General features: G+C 41.6%; 3 protein-coding genes across 3 annotated transcripts; 1 reads left to right on the top strand and 2 right to left on the bottom strand.

Annotated features, from left to right (window-relative positions):
• Nucleotides 1-1,954: 1,954 nt before the first annotated feature.
• LOC119721541 (thyrotropin-releasing hormone receptor-like) lies at nucleotides 1,955-3,311 on the bottom strand. The gene has a single exon (XM_038191621.1). It carries the CDS (start codon nucleotides 3,309-3,311, stop codon nucleotides 2,157-2,159), a length of 1,155 nt encoding a protein of 384 aa, XP_038047549.1. The 3' UTR covers nucleotides 1,955-2,156.
• Nucleotides 3,312-10,668: 7,357 nt separating this feature from the next.
• On the top strand, nucleotides 10,669-11,586 carry LOC119721540 (high mobility group nucleosome-binding domain-containing protein 5-like). Its single transcript, XM_038191620.1, has one exon. It carries the CDS (start codon nucleotides 10,669-10,671, stop codon nucleotides 11,584-11,586), a length of 918 nt encoding a protein of 305 aa, XP_038047548.1.
• A 4,153-nt stretch (nucleotides 11,587-15,739) lies between these two features.
• On the bottom strand, nucleotides 15,740-16,894 carry LOC119721539 (thyrotropin-releasing hormone receptor-like). The gene has a single exon (XM_038191619.1). It carries the CDS (start codon nucleotides 16,892-16,894, stop codon nucleotides 15,740-15,742), a length of 1,155 nt encoding a protein of 384 aa, XP_038047547.1.
• Nucleotides 16,895-19,323: the final 2,429 nt, after the last annotated feature.

Raw genomic sequence — 19,323 nt, 5'->3', positions numbered from 1 at the left:
TGACCATCTCTCAGCCGGGGGGGGGGCGGATTCCGCCGCCCCCTAAGATCTCGGCTATCGAGTGACGAAAAATTTTGAAACTTTGCACATGCATAGAGCAACTCTTCCTAAACATACCCAAGAAATTTCATGACTATAGGTCAAAGGGTTTTGGAATTATGGCTAATTAATTATTCATATGTACGAATGGCAATTCTGCTCTGTGTACACGACGTATATGGGAAAATTCAGTTTTCAAGGCGCGTAGCGCCGGACAATTTTTCGCTACCCGGCAACCCGTGGTCCGATTTTTATGTTTTTGGTATCAAAAGATGCGCAAAGCTCGAGGCTAAAAAGTCATAACAGCTCGGGTCGCGAAAAAAATTTTTTTAGAGGCTATCACGGAAAATGTTGAGGGGGGGGGGGGCGGATTCCGCCCCCCCGGCCCTTTTAGGGTTAAGATGTCAGTCAACCGAGTTACACCAACGCGATAGATCACGGGCAGTTTTCTGCTAAACATGACGGTCAAAATTCTATTCTTTGAATGAATGTATAATGCTTATTATTTAAGTTGCTTAGTTTGATGTAAAAAAACAAACTCGTCAGTCCATTGTTGATTTACCTGTACTCGTACTTACTCGAGTACTTTTTTTTCGTACTCGTACTCGCACTCATGGAATGTATTCGCACTCGTACTCGCAAAGAAAACAAATTCCCTGTACTCGTACTAGTGGCAAAGTACTCACACTCATACTCGTACTCGTGGCAAGTACTCATCGTACTCGTGGAAAAGTGCTTGTACCTAACGAGACTCTTAAAAATACAGTGTAAACAAAAATTGGTAAAAAAGTGGACTTTGAATGAAGGGCATTGAAGGCATGTTCGGCACTCAGTGTTGGTTATCTCATCTGTGCAGACTAGCTCCATTCTGGATACAATATACAGCCTATTGACTCCTACAAGATAACAACATTTAATGATTTGTTGATAATAAATGAAGAACTCATTAAAATCATAAAATATTAGAGAGCAAGTTAAGGACCAACCATTATTCAACCATATTAATTTGAATCTCATTTCACTCTTGTCTTGAAACATTTCGTTAATGTTAATTATAACATGCTATATCGAATGCGTGACTGCTGTCATAGTTGTAATAAAGTAAAAATATCAAACTGTTCCATGGCTCCCACTTGTTCCAGTTTTACTCTGCAATACATGTGGCCACACTTCATGGTTTAATTAAGGTGTCCAATTGTGTAAAGTTGTTTGGGTCTAATAAAGGGTTCACGGCTTTGTTCATGTGTTACGTTCATGAACTATCTTTTCTATAATGTGTGAAAAGTACCCGGGAATATGTGTACCCATAAAAATGTACTCGTACTCGTACTCATGGAAAAGTACTCGTACTCGTAGAAAAGTTTTGCTTTGTACTCGTACTGGTATTCACGGAAAAGTGTACTCGTATCCATGGAAAAGTAATCGACTATTACAACACTGCAGTCGTCACTGACACAAATTGAAATAATGGAAATAATTATAGAGGTAATAATGATTATCAATAGGCTAGACTAATTCTAAAGAAAATTTTAATGGTTAATTGAGAAATTCTCGAAATCAAGCGCACCAATTTAGGCAACCCCATCCCCGACATTTAGCTAAATTGCCGGACACTATCTTTACGAATTTCAGGCCTAAAACTTCTTGAAAAAAAAGTCATAATGAAGGCTCGTCTACATCATGGAGCTATAAAAAACGAAGAAGATGTAGTTCCATGACTACACAGAGGTTCAAGCGACACTACGTGAAGAAAGTCAGGGGAAGGTCTTTTGTATTGCGGGGCCTCCCACAATCATTGGGCCCACGCACTCCATGCACAATCTCACCCATCAGGCCCTGCCCCACTGGCTTAATTAAACAAAAGTTTGAAATGTTTAAAATGTCGAAGTCAAGAAGTATTATGTCGTCCATGTACAGTGAAACGCCGCGGTAACGAACACGATGGGGTGCACAGAAAGTGTTCGCTATAGTGGTTGTTCGTTACAGTGATTGTGCATTATAATATAATTCACTATTTCGTGAGCTGAGCCCGTGGGGACGTTCGTCATAACCAAATGTTCGTTATAGTGGTGTTCGTTATAGCTACGTTTCACTGTATAACGCATCGGGTTTCCACGTTACAGCACTGCTAGAGCGACATAGTGGCTCTGCTTCACAGCGTTTTGGTTGCAGTCGATTTTATGGTCATTTTTGTTGGTGGAACGGGAGAAAGCTTCCACGAAGGCTTGCCGGTAATGACGGCTCGTCACGTTATAGATGATGGGATTAACCGCCGAATTCAAAAACACAAACACGTGACAGACGGTGAGGGCGAACACCAACTTCCGGTACGTGACATCAGGTGGGACCCCGAGCAGATTCTCCACGAGGAAGCCTAGGGATAAGGCGATGAAGGGCGTCTGGCAGAGAAAGAACACGGCACCGTTGGCGATCAGCATACGGGTGACCTGGTTACGGATATGAAGAGCCTGCTGGGTGTCCACTGACGAAGGCGTGAGTAGGTTCTGCTCACGCTTGCGTCTCACTCTGGTATTGAGATTGATGATGATCAGGGTACACATGATTGCATTAGTAATCAAGGCGACGATGAAGACGATGGATTCTAAGACATGACCGACAATCAGTCCCCAGTGACTGACGGCCACACAGTATCCCAACTGGACCGGTAGGTCGTAGTAAGGTTCCTCATCCGGCCAGATCGCGCAGGTCTTGAAGAGTTTAGCATATCGCACCATGACTAAACCAGCCAGGCCAACTGCCACCAGCCAGCTACCAACCACCAGCTTCAAGCTCTGCTTCAACCTCGTGCCGCCCTGCTGTCCGTGGTAGAGGAACGGCTTACAGATGGCGTTGTATCGCTCGTGGGTGACCAGGCTCACCATGGAGATGGAGGCGAAATAGGTGACGTACTGGGGGAAGAAGGCGCCCACACAGCCCACGAATGACGCGGTTGCTAGGTGACTGCGGACGGGGTGAGTAAAGTAGAAGTTGTACTGCACTATGCTGCTGATCAGGAACATGAGGTCGGCCACGGCCAGAGTAGCCAGGTAGACATTGGTGATGGTCCGCATGTACGGCACACGAGCCACTACGAAGAGAAAGGCAAGATTGCCTGGGATGCCGACGGCTAAGATGGTGAAAAGAATGGTCAGCATTGTTGTGCTGATGCCGTTGTCAAGGAGGTATATACTGGCATCCTCCTCCAAAGTCAAGTTCATCAACGGCAGGCGACTACATTCACTGCTCTTGTTCACCTCAAAATCTTGATCCATCCTGTCAAATCCCTAAGGAGCCGGATACGAAATCAGGAAAAACCAAGATCCTATAGGCCTGTATAGGCGGTACGGTATACGTGCTAGTAGAATACGGTTCTGCCAAAGAAATACTGCAGTTTAACATTAGATCAACTATCACAGTATATATGTACACAGGTATATATATATGTCACAGGTATATGTACATGTCTGATGCTCAACCTTGTCGTATATTGCGCAGCAATATTCCCGCTGAATAGAGTCTGGTGACTGTGCATAGAAATTTCTTGGAATAAAAGTCGAATCGTTCATTCATGTGCACTTGTTAGCAGGGGCAGTGGTAAACAAAAATTGGTAAAAAAGTGGACTTTGAATGAAGGGTATATGTACATGTCGGATGCTCAACCTTGTCGTATATTGCGCAGCAATATTCCCGCGAGTAACACTGCCTGCAAGTAGACCACGCCCCCATTTTGATAAGAGAATGTAGTAACGCGCATGCTTGGTCACTGCGTATGACTCCATCCACAAAGAATCGGTATGTTTTTGGTATTCACTACAGTCGTTTGAAAAAAAGCGGGTGGGTAGATCTGAATCATACTGAATGACGTTACATGTTGTGTTAACAATATTTTTCGTTGTGGGTCTGAAAATGAAAATTGACGGTTTGTGTATTATGAATATGATCAAGTGAAATTATTTATGCAGTATTTTGCCCATTTCCCTCAAAATTACATATTGTAATATTGTACATTTTTATCAATTTGCTAGAATATGTGATACCTCACCAACAAGTATCTTATAACGAAATTCAATCAGGATATTTATCAATTTTTAATTTTTTTTTAGTTGTTTGGTTACTTGCTGGTGTCCCTGCCACACTGTACGATGGTGTAGCCGTGCGTTATGAACGAGGATTGTTTACATTCGTTTTGACGGGGACTTTACTGAATAGAGTCTGGTGACTGTACTGTTCGACTTTTATTCCAAGAAATTTCTATGTACAGTCTGTACATAGAAATTTCTTGGAATAAAAGTCGAATCGTTCATTCATGTGCACTTGTTATGCAAAGCAGGGGCAGTGGTTCAAGGATATCTATGTCGACTTGCAGAAAGTGTGCAAGAACGCGACTTGAATGCTTTTATGTGTTCACAATACAACGACGCTGTTTAGTTATTTCACTGTGTGACACAGTGAGAAATTTTGGAATCATAATGGCGTCAGCGATACTTGCTGGGGAGCTCTTGCGTACGACCTTCTGTACTTTGGTACTGTTGTCTCCAGTACGGTAACCCGACGTACCCAGATTTTTAAAGACGAAATTGCCGACCTCAAACTTGTTAGTGCCATATTTGGCCACTATATGTGTGTTATTAGTTTAATTAAACAATTGAACTGTTTAATTAAACATAGTACCATTGAAGGTACCTAAAAGTAAACATAACAGCATAGAAGACCGACAGACGAACATAAAATGTTACAAAATAAACATATTTGTCTGGATAACTTTTTAGGGCGTTACCGGCAAGTTAACACAAACTTGGTGTCAAATAGATCATGGGAGTTACTTGTCTTTGACTTTTCATACAAGTTTACATAAACTTTAACTGTATGACCTGCAGTGGCGTAGCCACGGGGGGGGGGGCCGTGGGGGGCGACAGCCCCCCCCCCATGAAACCTTGTCGCCCCCAGTCGCCCCCCCCCCCACTGAGATTTTGAGTTTCTAAAAAAATTATCATTGATCTACATGACGCCCCCCCCCCAAGAAATGTTCCAGCCCCCCCCCCCCCCCAAGCGGCCCCCCCCCCCCCCCCCCACTGAAAAATTCCTGGCTACGCCACTGCGTAGGCCTAAACGTGTGCTAAACATACTTATCGTTACACAATAATGAACACACATGTTTACGTTACATACCTAGTGTGGACATTCTTTTTGTTTTGGTGTAGTTAAGAAAAACCTGTGAAAACAAAATCGTTTTACTCACACTGTGGAAATTCTTTCAACCCATTTTTGTCCCCTATGATTCCCTTAAGTGTTTCTCTTCATTCTGCCACAAACAAACCTAACGCAAAAAAGCCTCTATTAAACGGGGTTTTTTTTAGGGAGGGGGAAACATTGTGTGGACGTGGGCAAGTCCACACAACGTCGCTGCTACCTGGTTTTTGTGGACCTCTTTTGTCCACACAGTGAATGTAATGCTTCAACACTATTTATGTAGCTAGGCTATCACCCTCGGAAAAGGGCTTGTATTAAACATCGTTATTTACTCAGCATCTCTAGTTACGAAAACTGAATCACATGACGTGAAAGAGAAACGTCGTGCCGAAAATTAACTTCCACTTCCAAAAATCTAAAATACGTGTTGACTTGTGGAACTCGGAGCACTCGTACGAAGACGAAAATTTAAGAAATTATTTTGAGGCGGTTGTTGGGTAAAAACTTAACTGTAATCAGGAGACTAAATTGTCTTTTGGGACATACATTATTTTTGAATAAAAGGGCAACCCCGTGTAGAATTCCCTCAAAAGGGTCGCGGAGGGGTCCGGAAGCTCCAAAATAAAAGGCGTACTTTCAGGTTGTAATGAGGCTTTATAATAGAGTGTGTGAAGTTTCCTGAACGCTTATTCAACAGAGAAAATTATTACTAGTAGGTTAGGCAAGGCCTGACCTTCAATTTAAGATAGATTTAAATCATTTAATATTATGTATAATCATCGAATTCTTATAATTTAATGTCATGAAAATGAAAGTTTAATTAAGAATTTGATGTGGACTGATGAGGCCAACGTGATGTGTTTACTTCCGACGTTTGTATTGACAATGCTCAGGAATCTAAACAAACATCATACGTTTTATATTGACTCGCTTTGTAAATTATTATTCGAATGCAAATTGCCAGCAGTGACCTGCTCAAACTGACAAATGAAAACGAAAAACAAAACTGGCCAAATTGCATCTGTTACACAATGAAGCAGTCAGAATTAAACCATTGGTTCTATGGTATAGTGGGCAAGGGCGGATCCAGAACACAATTTTTTGGGGGGCCAAAACAAATTTTGGTCCCCCAAAAAAGTGGGTCAAAAAAATTACGGCGTGGGGTACGGGGCCCGCTTAAGGGCCCCGAAAATTTTTTGGATTCTCGATGCTCTGTGGTGCGATTTGAGGCAATTTCTGACCACTTTTTTTAACCAATTTTTTTTGAGGAAAAGATGGTGGTGTACTCATTGCCTGCCTTTATTGCGATGTCACATAATAAAAAAAATAATAATTGGTTTCGTTTTTTTGGGGGGGGGGCATGGCCCCCTTTGCCCCCCCCGGATCCGCCCTTGTAGTGGGAACAATGTGCAAAGATCAAGTTCGAGGTTATCCTATGGCGTTTTCGCAAACCAATAACCGAGAACATTTTGATTATTTCAGGCCTGTGTGGTTACCTTTGGACGGGAGATTATGCCACCCTTCTGATTAAATAATGATGAATGCATGTTTGCAGATGTTATCTCTGTTCAAGTTCTTGGTAGCCTATGTCATGTACAGTGCACGTTGTTTATGTTGGGTGCATACCTAACCATTACCCTAACCCTCATCCTAAGGATTTCGGGGAACATTGGTATTGGGGAACACACAATGTTTAAATTGTGTGTACATTAACAGAGTTTTTTTTGTTTGAATTATAACTAATTAACACCTGTTCTCAATCTGTTTTCGCACAAAAAAACAAAAAATTCAATTCAATGAACCCATTACCGAGTTCCATGCAGGATTCTTCTGTGCTCTCGGGTTTACCGGCCCACCACACCTCCTTCCCCCATATGTCCATCCATATAACCCGAGGGTCAAGCGCCATAAAAGAAGGGAAACGAGGCGGCACCCTAAGCCTTGGCTGCGCAGAGTTCAGCCAAAAGAGCCCGTACCTTTACGAAGATGCTAACCTGGACTTCGCGGACAGCCCCAATTAGAGCTTTAAAACCGATCACGCTAGTTACTGTTGGTATTTTACGACGGGAAATTAAAGTGCTGACCGCGTGCGTAGAAATAAAACAAGACACCACGGGGATTCGAACCAGTGACATCTATGGTCAAAGAACCTCAGCACCAATGTGTCTTAATAGGCGGAGATACGAGGAGGGTTGTTCCGATTTTGTCTTTATATAGCTTCGCGCGTTCACGACACAGAGACTGCATTTTTGAGGAACGAGCAAACTGCTTTTAATTTGACTGTTGTCATAAATAACCATATATAATGACATGCAACAATAAACAAAACATACAACTATGACAAGGGAAACGCATGGGTGGCGTGCACTTCTGACATGAAGACACACCGGACAAACACAGATCCTCAACCCCAGTCTAGTACTGATTGTTGGACAGAATGTCGGCTTAAGATGTCAGTCAACCGAGTTACACCAACGCGATAGAACTCGGGCAGTTTTCTTCTAAACATGACGGTCAAAATTCTATTCTTTGAATAAATGTATAATGCTTATTATTTAAATTGTACGAAAGCCCGTTAGTGCCATCGAATGTATACATTGCTCTTTTGCAAGTTATGTTTGGTAAATCTTGTTTTTCGGATGTATATGTTTGGTGAATCTTGTTTTTCGGATGTATATGTTTGGTGGATCTTGTTTTTCGGATGTATATGTTTAGCAAGTCTTGTTTTTCGGATGTATAATGTCTAGCAAGTCTTGTTTTTTGGATGTATATGTTTAGCAAATCTTGTTTTTTGCAAGTATATGTTTGGCGAATCTTGTTTTTTGCATGTATATGTTTCCCGAGTCTTGTTTTTTGCAAGTATATGTTTGGCAAGTCTTGTTTTTTGCAAGTATAAATTTGGCAAATCTTGTTTTTGCAAGTATGTTTCGCAAGTCTTGTTTCTGTGAAGTCTATGTTTAGTAACAGTCTCTTTTTGTGCAATTATATGTTTCCCGAGTCTTGTTTTTGTGAAGTCTATTTTTAGTAACAGTCTTGTTTTCTTTGAAGTATATGTTTCCCGAGTCTTGTTTTTTGCAAGTATATGTTTCCCGAGTCTTGTTTTTTGCAAGTATGTTTCGCAAGTCTTGTTTTTGTGAAGTCTATTTTTAGTAACAGTCTTGTTTTTTGGAAGTATATGTTCGGCGAGTCTTGTTTTTTGCAAGTATGTTTCGCGAGTCTTGTTTTTGTGAAGTCTATTTTTAGTAACAGTCTTGTTTTTTACAAGTATATGTTTGGCGAGTCTTGGTTTTAAAAAAAAAAGTATATATGTAGGGACCCGATCTGCTACTCCCCACACAAACTTGTTGCACCCCTATTTTTATTTTTGGAATAGTCCTACTAGCTTGTACATGTACTTGTAGCTGCATAACATGTGGTCCATGTAATAATGGTACGGTATCCGGTCACTTCGGCACCTTGGCAACTCGGCACCTGCCAACTCGGCAACTCGGCACCCACCAACTCGGCACCCACCAAATCGACACCCACCAAATCGACACCCACCAACTCGACACCTGTACAAAAACCAGTTTGGCACCTAGCCGACTCGGCAACTGACCAACTCGGCACCTCCCCATGTGCAAGGAAGTTGAGTTGGAAGTTGTGAGAAAGTAGCAAAATTTGGGTGCCGAGTTGGCCAGGTGCCGAGTTGGCTGTGTGCCGACTAAATGCCGAGTTGGCGAGGTGCCAAGTTGGCAAGGTGCCGAGTTGGTGGGTGCCGAGTTGAAACATATACTTCCAAAAAACAAGACTGTTACTAAAAATAGACTTCACAAAAACAAGACTCGCGAAATATACTTGCAAAAAACAAGACTCGGGAAACATATACTTGCAAAAAACAAGACTGTTACTAAAAATAGACTTCACAGAAACAAGACTTGCGAAACATACTTGCAAAAAACAAGACTCGGGAAACATATACTTTCAAAAAACAAGACTCGGGAAACATATACTTCCAAAAAAACAAGACTGTTACTAAAAATAGACTTCACAAAAACAAGACTCGCGAAATATACTTGCAAAAAACAAGACTCGGGAAACATATACTTGCAAAAAACAAGACTGTTACTAAACATAGACTTCACAGAAACAAGACTTGCGAAACATACTTGCAAAAACAAGATTTGCCAAATTTATACTTGCAAAAAACAAGACTTGCCAAACATATACTTGCAAAAAACAAGACTCGGGAGTAGTGTATAGTGGGCATTTGACCTCGTTTTCTGGAGGAGGATCATGATCCTCATCGAGGATCATATCGGTAACCCCGACGACGAAAATTCGTCTCCTTCTGCCTCCGTTTCGGACTCCGAATAACCTTCCTCGAAATCTTCGTCGTCATTCTTCAAAGATTCAGCTTCGCAGTTTTCTATTTCCGAATCTTCAAATAACTCATCTTCATCCGATAATTTGTCATCTTTTACCTCCGTTTCGGATTTTGAATAATCTTCATCGAAATCTTCGTCTTCATCCTGCGTAGATTCAGTTCTACAGTTTTCTATTTCCGAATCTTCAAATCTACGCTTTTTAAAATCAGGTTCAGAATTATCCACATCAAGGTCCTCCACTTTAATTTCCTCCTCAGCATGTACATTTTCTATATGCCTCCGCAGGTTATATCTCCGCCCAAAGCTCTTGTCGCACTTATGACAAACATTGGATTTGACTGCAGAAATAGCATTCATATTGAGTCTTTGAAGGTAAATCTCCGAATGGCAAGAAACGGATGAAAACATTTGATATGTAGCTACTCAGTTCAGCTGCTCCTGCTCTTTTGCTCACCCTTGCTCTTTTATTGCTCATCTGCTCACGTCTTGCTCTTTTAATGCTCCTTCGTTTCATGTCTTACTTTCTTCTTGTTCGTTTGCTCTTTTCTTGCTCTTTTCTTGCTCTCTGCTCTTTTCTTGCTCTTTTCTTGCTCTTTTCTTGCTCTTTTCTTGCTCTTTTCTTGCTCTCTGCTCTTTTCTTGCTCTTTTCTTGCTCTTTTATAGCAAAGAGCAAGAAAAGAGCAAGACACGAGCAAGAAAAGAGCAAAGAGCAAGAAAAGAGCAAGAAAAGAGCAAGACAGGAGCAAGAAAAGAGCAAGAAAAGAGCAAGAAAAGAGCAAGACAGGAGCAAGAAAAGAGCAAGAAAAGAGCAAGAAAAGAGCGGAGAGCAAGAAAAGAGCAAGACAGGAACAAGAAAAGAGCAAAAGAGCAAAAAAAGAGCAAGAAAAGAGCAAACGAACAAGAAGAAAGTAAGACATGAAACGAAGGAGCATTAAAAGAGCAAGACGTGAGCAGATGAGCAATAAAAGAGCAAGGGTGAGCAAAAGAGCAGGAGCAGCTGAACTGAGTAGCTACATATCAAATGTTTTCATCCGTTTCTTGCCATTCGGAGATTTACCTTCAAAGACTCAATATGAATGCTATTTCTGCAGTCAAATCCAATGTTTGTCATAAGTGCGACAAGAGCTTTGGGCGGAGATATAACCTGCGGAGGCATATAGAAAACGTACATGCTGAGGAGGAAATTAAAGTGGAGGACCTTGATGTGGATAATTCTGAACCTGATTTTAAAAAGCGTAGATTTGAAGATTCGGAAATAGAAAACTGTAGAACTGAATCTACGCAGGATGAAGACGAAGATTTCGATGAAGATTATTCAAAATCCGAAACGGAGGTAAAAGATGACAAATTATCGGATGAAGATGAGTTATTTGAAGATTCGGAAATAGAAAACTGCGAAGCTGAATCTTTGAAGAATGACGACGAAGATTTCGAGGAAGGTTATTCGGAGTCCGAAACGGAGGCAGAAGGAGACGAATTTTCGGATAAAGATGAGTCATTTGAAGATTCAGAAATAGACAACTATGAAGCCGAATCTTCGCAGAACGAACGCAAAGATTTTGAGGAAGGTTATTCGGAATTCGAAACGGAGGTAGAAGACGACGAATTATCGGATGAAGATGAGTCTAGTTCTGAATTGGAAGACAATGTCGCCTATCAGGACTGGTTGGAAGACGCCAAAGACGCCACCGAAGAGATGTGGAGTGAGAAATATGAAAAGTACGTCAACGGGTGTATGGGTGAAGATCAAGCCAATGAAAAAGCAAATAGGAAGACACTCTGGGCAGTCAAGCGATGCTTTTTCAACAACTACAAGGATTTTTTGTCAAGTTACCTACATTTGAAAGATAACGATACTCATCAAGAAATTGTTGAAGATCTGGAAGAAAAAATAAATAAAGGCACAGAAGTAAATACAGCCCTCAACAGGATTATGCCTAAACACCAACCCAAATTTGACGGACTGTTCCAAGATCTTGAGGAAGACTAGCGTGGATTAAAGACAGTGATGACTGACTAGTAGTTTAAGAAAGACTATTGTAATTTTTAAAATAATAGTATACTGTAGCGCCCTTGGTAGAAAAGAAAACCTTGTAAAACTGCATCGAGAGGATTAGGTCGACCCTGAGGTAATAAAAGAAAAAATAAATTTGGCCGATGCACACCAAACGTTTACCTAACGTTGAAATGGTTCACACCGCTGATCGTGTGTGCATGGAAATACATGTACACGTACATGTATTTAAAAACTCCGCGAATTGGGACTTGACGATCGGACAAGTCTGGACTGGTCAGCCTGTTTGTCGTTCATCTCTGAATCATCACAATGACGTCACTGGCACTGGCGGCTGTGTACCGCCGATGGAGATATTTAAAAACACCGCGCATTCGGACTTGACGACCGGACAAGTATGGACTGGTCATTCTGTTTGCCGTCCATCGATGACTCATCACTGTGACGTCATAGGATTCCCCATCCAAATACAAAGGCCATTGTGATACTACTAACTCGGACCCGTTTTGTGGGTGGATGATGCGCGAATACGATGGCAATCGGTAACTTAAATTTTGACAGTATTTCTTCGTCCCCATATTTGCTATGGTCCTAACTTACACGGAAGATCTATAAGACCCAAGGTAGCCTATTTTGTAGTTTTAAGTAATGAAATGAACAAACAACAGAGTACGATTCATTCGCAAGAGTTGATGAGCAAATACGCGTTTAGTTCATGTTGGTTGTCACAGCCTCCGCAAAATAACAAGCGTTTGAGTTTCCCAAATTTCATTGACCGGGTAACGAGCTATGAGTATTGTATAAGCGTCCTATTTTTCAAGATAAACTCTTCTAAAACGCTCAATAATTACGAAACGTCTAATTTGAAGTGATGCCAGAAGTGTATACATTTAGGCTACCTGTCTTTTATTACAATAAGTTAACTGGAACTTGTGTTGCTCAAAAAAATAAAACATTGTAAATTATGATCATGCGCTTGTGCGCATTTTCAAACAATTTTTGAATGATTATTTTCTTGAACTTGTTAAAATACGGACGGAGGACCGCGTAATTACAATACATGTACATGTAATTGTAATGAATCGTTCAAAATACGAAACTACAAATATGGATGCGGGAAGTCAAAATACAATTGGAAATAATTATTATTTTTTGCGAGTCATTGAAATGTGTTCTGGCAGGACGGCAAAGTGCCGTATTTTGTTTTTATTTTGTTATTATTTTTTGTTACATTTGTATTTAATATCTTCGTTCGTTCATATAAGAAAAAGTAAAGTTCCGAGGGCAGACTGAATAATAAATCTTTCATCATTTGTTATACTGCGAACTGAACCGAATTAATCTGCCAATGTGTGTGCATTGTGTATTCAATTATTTCACTTTTATCTATTTATTATTATTACATGTATTAATTTGTTTAATAATATGTACATTTTAAGTTTAGCTTGCTTTTAATTTAATATTGTATGTTTGCTGTGGTTATGAATAAAATACCTGAAAACTGTATATCGCCCGTTGACCACTCAAGGAATGTTCTGGTGAGTTCCGGTTGGTTTTAGGCACCCCGAGTCGTCTTTTATTAAGAGTTGTGTATTTCTATTGTTTAAGGATATAATTTTTATGCAGTGGCTTTTAATATTTTTTTTTTTCAGTCCTTTTGTTTTTGCAGTTGGATGATTGTTAAGTTAGGATCTTAGATTCGGACCTTATGATGTAAGCTTTGGTGTTTTAACGTGGCCGTGTTTGTTCTGTGTGTACTTTTTTATGTTTTTGATATTTAGTTACGGTTTGTGTTGAAGCGTCTTGTACTCCTTGTGGGTTACTTCAATGTTATTTCTTGTTTTTCTAATACCCTGCGTTTGGTTTGTTTTGCGACAAAATATATATTTAAAGAATACGTACACATTTATATATATAAAAATAATATTCGATTCAAGAAAGCATGTCGAAAACTGTATCTTTTAAATTTCACCTTCATCCGGAATTGGGTAATGCTCTTTCGCCTACATTCACACACCGCGTCTCGATAGTTAGCAATCATAGGGTGTTCCTTATTTGTTATACATGTACATGTAGGATTATCTTCGAACTCTATAATACTCATTCGGCGCTAATCCTCACGATCGATTTGTCCATCGATCCATGACGTCACTACGCCACAGACACGCCTCGTTTTATGATCCTCGTCGGGGTTACCGATATGATCCTCGATGAGGATCATGATCCTCCTCCAGAAAACGAGGTCAAATGCCCACTATACACTACTCTCGGGAAACATATACATGCAAAAAACAAGATTCGCCAAACATACTTGCAAAAAACAAGATTTGCTAAACATATACATCCAAAAAACAAGTCTTGCTAGACATATACATCCGAAAAACAAGACTTGCTAAACATATACATCCGAAAAACAAGATTCACCAAACATATACATCCGAAAAACAAGATTCACTAAACATATACATCCGAAAAACAAGATTTACCAAACATATACTTGCAAAAGAGCAATGTATACATTCGATGGCACTAACGGGCTATCGTAAAGTTGCTTAGTTTGATGTAAAAAAAAAAAACCTCGTCAGTCCATTGTTGATTTACCCGTACTCGTACTTACTCTAGTACTTTTTTTCGTACTCGTACTCGCACTCATGGAATGTATTCGCACTCGTACTCGTACTCGCAAAGAAAACAAATTCCCTGTACTCGTACTAGTGGCAAAGTACTCGCACTCATACTTGTAGTACTCATCGTACTCGTGGAAAAGTGCTTGTACCTAACGAGACTCTTAAAAATACAGTGTAAACAAAAATTGGTAAAAAAGTGGACTTTGAATGAAGGGCATTGAAGGCATGTTCGGCACACAGTGTTGGTTATCTCATCTGTGCAGACTAGCTCCATTCTGGATACAATATACAGCCATTGGCTCCTACAAGATAACAACATTTAATGATTTGTTGATAATAAATGAAGGACTCATTGAAATTATAAAATATTAGAGAGCAAGTTTAAGGACCAACCATTATTCAACCATATTAATTTGAATCTTGTTTCACTCTTGTCCTGAAACATTTCGTTAATTTTAATTATAACATGCTATATCGAATGCGTGACTGCTGTCATAGTTGTAATAAAGTAAAAATATCAAACTGTTCCATGGCTCCCACTTGTTCCAGTTTTACTCTGCAATACACGTGGCTACACTTCATGGTTTAATTAAGTTGTCCAATTGTGTATAGTTATTTGTTTGGGTCTAATAAAGGGTTCACGGCTTTGTTGATGTGTTACGTTCATGAACTATCTCGTTTTTCTATAATGTGTGAAAAGTACCCGGGAATATGTGTACCCATAGAAATGTACTCGTACTCGTACTCATGGAAAAGTACTCGTACTCGTAGAAAAGTTTTGCTTTGTACTCGTACTGGTATTCACGGAAAAGTGTACTCGTATCCATGGAAAAGTAATCGACTACAACACTGCAGTCGTCACTGACACAAATTGAAATAATGGAAATAATTATAGAGGAAATAATGATTATCAATAGGCTAGACTAATTCTAAAGAAAATTTTAATGGTTAATTGAGAAATTCTCGAATTCAAGCGCGCCAATTTAGGCAACCCCATCCCCGACATTTAGCTATTTGCCGGACACAATCTTTACGAATTTCAGGCCTAAAACTTCTTGAAAAATAAGTCATAATGAAGGCTCGTCTACATCATGGAGCTATAAAAAACGAAGAAGATGTAGTTCCATGACTACACAGAGGTTCAAGCGACACTACGTGAAGAAAGTCAGGGGAAGGTCTTTTGTATTGCGGGGCCTCCCACAATCCTTGGGCCCACGCACTCCATGCACAATCTTACCCATCAGGCCCTGCCCCATTGGCTTAATTAAACAAAAGTTTGAAATGTTTAAAAATGTCGAAGTCAAGAAGTATATGTCGTCCATGTACAGTGAAACGCCGCGATAACGAACACGATGGGGTCCACAGAAAGTGTTCGCTATAGTGTTTGTTCGTTACAGTGATTGTGCATTATAATAGAATTCACTATTTCGGGAGCCCGTGGGGACGTTATAGTGGTGTTCGTTATAGCGACGTTTCACTGTATAACGAATCGAGTTTCCACGTTACCGCACTGCTAGAGCGACATAGTGGCTCTGCTTCACAGCATTTTGGTTGCAGTCGATTTTATGGTCATTTTTGTTGTTGGAACGGGAGAAAGCTTCCACAAAGGCTTGCCGGTAATGATGGCTCGTCACGTTATAGATGATGGGATTAACCGCCGAATTCAAAAACACAAACACGTGACAGACGGTGAGGGCGAACACCAACTTCCGGTACGTGACATCAGGTGGGACCCCGAGCAGATTCTCCACGAGGATACCTAGGGATAAGGCGATGAAGGGCGTCTGGCAGAGAAAGAACACGGCACCGTTGGCGATCAGCATACGGGCGACCTGGTTACGGATATGAAGAGCTTGCTGGGTGTGCACTGACGAAGGCGTGACTGGGTTCTGCTCACGCTTGCGTCTCACTCTGGTATTGAGATTGATGATGATCAGGGTATACATGATTGCATTAGTAATCATGGCGACGATGAAGACGATGGATTCTAAGACATGACCGACAATCAGTCCCCAGTGACTGACGGCCACACAGTATCCCAACTGGACCGGTAGGTCGTAGTAAGGTTTCTCATCCGGCCAGATCGCGCAGGTCTTGAAGAGTTTAGCATATCGCGCCATAACTAAACCAGCAAGGCCAACCGCCACCAGCCAGCTACCAACCACCAGCTTCAAGCTCTGCTTCAACCTCGTGCCGCCCTGCTGTCCGTGATTGAGGAACGGCTTACAGATGGCGTTGTATCGCTCGTGAGTGACCAGGCTCACCATGGAGATGGAGGCGAAATAGGTGACGTACTGGGGGAAGAAGGCGCCCACACAGCCCACGAATGACGCGGTGGCTAGGTGACTGCGGACGGGGTGAGTAAAGTAGAAGTTGTACTGCACTATGCTGCTGATCAGGAACATGAGGTCGGCCACGGCCAGAGTAGCCAGGTAGACATTGGTGGTGGTCCGCATGTACGGCACACGAGCCACTACGAAGAGAAAGGCAAGATTGCCTGGGATGCCGACGGCTAAGATGGTGAAAAGAACGGTCAGCATTGTTGTGCTGATGCCGTTGTCAAGGAGGTATATACTGGCATCCTCCTCCAAAGTCAAGTTCATCAACGGCAGGCGACTACATTCACTGCTCTTGTTCACCTCAAAATCTTGATCCATCCTGTCAAATCCCTGAGGAGCCGGATACGAAATCAGGAAAAACCAAGGTCCTATAGGCCTATATAGGCGGTATGGTACGTGCTAGTAGGATACGGTTCTGCCAGAGTAATGGTTCACTGCAGTTTAACATTAGATCAACTATCATAGTATCAGGTATATGTACATGTGTACATGTCTGATGCTCAACCTTGTCGTCTATTGCGCAGCAATATTCCCGCGAGTAACACTGCCTGCAAGTAGACCACGCCCCCATTTTGATAAGAGAATGTAGTAATGCGCATGCGGGTCACTGCGTATGACTCCATCCACAAAGAATCGGTATTTTTTTGGTATTCACTACAGTCTTTTGAGAAAAGGCGGGTGGGTAGATCTGAATCATACTGAATGACGTTACATGTTGTTTACATGCGCTCTTTCTTATTGAACCTTGTCTCTCGTCCCCGTACCAGGCTCCAATAGGAAAGCTCATAAGTGCATGACGTCATTATGATTCAGGTCTATTGAATGTTCCTTTCCCCCGACTTGTCCCCTACCTAGCCCTAGTGGGCGTCGCGAGGGGGGGGGGGGGGGGCAAGGGGGGGGGGGGCAAGGGGGGCGCTTCAAGGGGGGGGGGCAAGCGCCCCCCCCCCCCCGAAAAAAAAAAAAAGGGAAGAAAAAAAAAAGTAAAAAAGAAAAGAAAAAGAGGCGCGAAGTCATAGGGCAAAATGTCCCTGCCCCCTCTAAAACTGATAAATCGAGAATATGTTGAGAAATACAAGATTTTTTGGAAAAAGATGTTTTGATCCCCTCTAGAAAAAAAATCCTGGCGACGCCCATGGCCCTAGTCCGACCCCTTCAGCACCAACTTCGCAAGGGAACCACACGGTTATTTTTGACCGAGACCCACAATTTGAAACCCCGTTTTTGAGTGACCGCGAACAGTGCGTTTGAGTGCAGCTGAGCAAAGACGGCAGCCGCCACATTATATGCCCGAATGAAAAGAAGGGAAACTTAATGATCTCACGAAAATAATTTCAACCCCGGAACAGCTATAAAAACTGGCAAAGACGAGCCAACTCTATTGTGAGCACAAATACCAGTTTATGCTTTATCATTTACTGCTCCTACATGCACTGAATGAGTGCTGTCAATAATGAGCCAAAAAAATAAAAATTAACGCAACTTGCGGTAAGGGGCCTTTACAGGTGGCCCCCCCCCCAAAAAAACCCCCAACAACAACAACAACAACAAAACAACGACCCGGAACGGCATACTTCCACTACCTTAAGACTCAAACCGCATTTACCAATGCATGTAGAATCTTTTTAGAAGAAATATGATATCAAGTTCTCCCGATTTGGCCCAGTAGTGTTTGCTGCAGAGCTTAATTTGTGAAGTCCACATCTTTCACGCGGGTATTATTACATAACAGATTAATCCCTCTATCCAATTAAGTCCAATTCGCGGGCACGGTTTAATTATTCATCGCAAAACGACTCCCGACTTTGTTTCTCGAAATAGACTCTAGAACAAACACTACTGGACCGAATTGAGCGAATGCCCGATGGTGTAGCTTGATGGATCTCGGGAGCAGCGGAAGTTTTTTGGGGGGAGGGGGCACCCTGTATTATTAGTCCGCCATCTTTATTCTTGACGTTCTTTATCTTCTCCCCACTAAGCGACGAGTGAAAAAAAAAACTGTTCGCGTGTTAGTTCTCGTCATTCGAAAGTACCATTGGGGTTTCAAATACGGGACAATAACTAGGCCTATGTTAACCCTAAAAGGGCCGGGTTATTTTGACCATCTCTCAGCCGGGGGGGGGGGGGCGGATTCCGCCCCCTAAGATCTCGCCCCCCCCCCCTAAGATCTCGGCCATCGAGTGACGAAAAATTTTGAAACTCGGTACATGCATAGAACAACTCATCATGAACATACCCAAAAAATTTCATGACTGTAGGTCAAAGGGTTTTGGAATTATGGCTAATTAATTATTCACATGTACGAATGGTAATTCTGCTCTGTGTACACGACGTATATGGGAAAGTTCAGTTTTCACGGCGAATAGCGCCAGAACATTTTCGCTACGCGGCAAACCGTGGTCCGATTTTTATGTTTCTGGTAATTTGTATCAAAAGATGCGCAAGGCTCGAGGCTAAAAATTCATAACAGCTTGGGTCGCGAAAAAAATAATCAAGGCTATCGCGGAAAAAGTCGAGGGGGAGGGCTGGCCCTTTTAGGGTTAAAGTATAGACAGCGAGTTCTGTCAGTCATAGTGCTATTAATAGCTCCACGTTTCAACGCATGACCTAAATGCACAATTATTTAGCCACAACCGAGCACAAAGGCACGATCTCATACCCAGCCAACAGAAAATATTCCTCGCTGTTTCTTCAATGTACAATCTCCAGGAATTCAAAGGAGTTTCATTATCCAGCCACAAAGTCTTCTC

Source organism: Patiria miniata, unplaced genomic scaffold (genome assembly GCF_015706575.1).
Source record: "Patiria miniata isolate m_02_andy unplaced genomic scaffold, ASM1570657v1 HiC_scaffold_13, whole genome shotgun sequence".
Lineage (NCBI taxonomy): Eukaryota > Metazoa > Echinodermata > Asteroidea > Valvatida > Asterinidae > Patiria > Patiria miniata.
The sequence above is the reverse complement of the archived record's forward strand: the minus strand, read 5'-3'. Positions and strand labels throughout refer to the sequence as shown.